Source organism: Palaemon carinicauda, chromosome 3, assembly GCF_036898095.1.
Source record: "Palaemon carinicauda isolate YSFRI2023 chromosome 3, ASM3689809v2, whole genome shotgun sequence".
In the NCBI taxonomy this organism is placed as follows: domain Eukaryota; kingdom Metazoa; phylum Arthropoda; class Malacostraca; order Decapoda; family Palaemonidae; genus Palaemon; species Palaemon carinicauda.
This window is the reverse complement of record NC_090727.1, coordinates 64,695,125-64,697,624: the sequence shown is the minus strand read 5'-3', so window position 1 is coordinate 64,697,624 and position 2,500 is coordinate 64,695,125. Positions and strand designations below refer to the sequence as shown.

Below are 2,500 nucleotides of genomic sequence, written 5' to 3'. Positions count from 1 at the left end.
GTAGTAGTAATCTTTATATCTACATATACAAGTATCTTAATTTACTTCCGAAAAGAATCATACGGAAAATGTTTCCTCAAAATTAGCAATAATATGAATTACCTCAAAATGTACAATCATTAAACAAATAAGATCTATAAATATAGCAGAGAGAGAGAGAGGGGGGGTTGCTATGAAAAATTTAACTATACTACAATTTTGCATGTAACTGACAGAATAGAATAAGTGAATATAAGAAAAACTTACCTAACCGGAGGTGGATTAGCATCAGCTTGGGCAGTCAGAATCAGATCATCCTTCTCTTGAACTTCAATTGTTCCCGTTGGAACAGTCACCCAAATCGGACCGTCTGGAAAGAGGCGTGGGGAGTAATCAAACAATTATGGCAGTTACATCTGTCATCTTAAATACAAATTAAAAATAGGACTCGTTATTCTATAATAATTATAATAATCTATCTATTTACCAAGAGACTTCCCCCAATTTTGAGGGGTAGCCCACATCAAACTAAACAACAAAATGGGACCCTTCCTCTTTTCGCTCCTCCCAGCCTGATGAGGGATTCAGCGCGAGTATTTTTATTTTATATTTTTTGTGAGGACATGATAATAATGATATTAATAATAATAATAATAATTATAATAATAATAATAATAATAATAATAATAATATTGAATATTTCAGCAAAAGTCATATACAGAGTTACAGTAGGGGTACGAGCGATGTCACATCATAGAATTAGATAGCAAGATAAGGTGAAGGGATGATCAGGAGAGAAGATGTTTAGCGGAAGAGAATGTACTTTTGATAGGAGGCTAAGGTGGATCATGGGAATATCACTGCTTGGAAGATTGGAAAACGATTGAAATAAGAAGAATGGCAGGCGTAGCAAAGATTACAGAGGTCATAATAGTGTCACGACTGAGATGGTATGGACACGTGTTGAGAATGGATGGTGTGGAGGGGAGTGAGGAGGGTTTGGAAGGAACCTGATAAGGGGGGAAGATCGAGAGGGAGGTAGAGAATTAGAGGAAGAGATAAGGTGGAGGATGATAATAAGGGAAGAGGTTTGGTGGCAGAGGATGCTTTTGATAGAAGGTATCAGAGAATACGCATCAGGCAACCGACCCCTTAATGTAAGGATAACGATAAGACAAGAAATTCAGGTTTACTTAAACGCGAAGACCATTTTGTTATTGTATCATTAACTAAATATTTTCTAGGTATGTGTAAATGCAAAGAAAGTGTTTTGCCTTTTTTCTATTATTAAAACAATTCTTTTTAGCATACTAAGATATGAAAGAAGTCAGTTATCTCATTATGATTTTCTTCATTAATTACATATTTTTATAGCAATGAATTATTAAAAAAAAACTTCGGATGAGGAAAAGCTTTGAATATTCATATGATTAAATTTATTCAATGGATGAATAATATTTATACTAGCATTTCAAATATTTATTATCTATGTATTCGATGTCTTTGTGCATTAAGAAATACGAAGAAATAAAAAAGAAAAATACACAATACAATATACCTTTTAACATATATAAAACAAGATAGTCTTCAACTTATGAATTATAATTATTATCTTTTCAAGAATATAGTGAAAATTAGATCAATTTAGTTAGTCACTTATCATTTGTAATATGATCATAAAAATTAACTGTCAAAATAAAAAAAAAAATAAATATAATAAACCTATTAATTTATTAACCAAAAGATAGTCTTCAACTTATGAATTATAATTCCTATCTCTTTAGGAATATAGTTAAAACTATATCAATTAGTTAGTCACATGTCACTTGGAATTTAATCATGAAAATTAATTGACGAAATATATAGAAAAATACAGTGAAAGCTAGATAGAATAATTAGTCACGTATCATTTGGATTTTAATCGTAAGAGTTAATTGACAAAACATACAGAAAAACATATTGAAAATGATGTCATTTAGCTAGCCACTTGTCACTTGGGATATAATCATAAAAATTATCTGTCAAAATATTTATGAAATGTTTTTTTTATATACTTACGTAAGACATTAAGCGTGACGTTCGTCGTTACGGTCGTTCCAAGACCGTTATTGGCATCACAAGTGAAGACCCGACCGTTATCTTCAATCAGAGCTCTTACTTCAAGAACTGACCTTGAATTGGATACAAGATTTTTTTTTTTTATGTGCTTCGAGGATTTTTTGTTTGTATATGATGTAGTGAAGATTACAATTAAGATGGTTAGAAAGCTATGAAAAAAACTCATGGAGAGAGAGAGAGAGAGAGAGAGAGAGAGAGAGAGAGAGAGAGAGAGAGAGAGAGAGGGAGAGGGAGAATAGTTATATATTTTAATCAACAAAGAGTATCTATCTATGTATTTATCTATCTATCTAGACAGAGAGAGAGAGAGAGAGAGAGAGAGAGAGAGAGAGAGAGAGAGAGAGAGAGAGAGAGAGAGAGAGAGAATAGTTATATATTTTAATCAACAAAGAGTATCTATCTA

General features: G+C 31.8%; 1 protein-coding gene across 1 annotated transcript in view; it reads right to left on the bottom strand.

Annotated features, from left to right (window-relative positions):
- The window catches only part of LOC137638314 (nephrin-like), a 71,528-nt gene that overhangs the window by 13,797 nt on the left and 55,231 nt on the right, over positions 1–2,500 (bottom strand). The window contains exons 11-12 of the mRNA XM_068370375.1: positions 2,038–2,150; positions 247–349 (exon numbers count right to left, since the gene is read on the bottom strand). Of these exons, the coding sequence (XP_068226476.1) occupies positions 247–349; positions 2,038–2,150 (216 nt within the window). The remainder of the gene's footprint in view (positions 1–246; positions 350–2,037; positions 2,151–2,500) is intronic.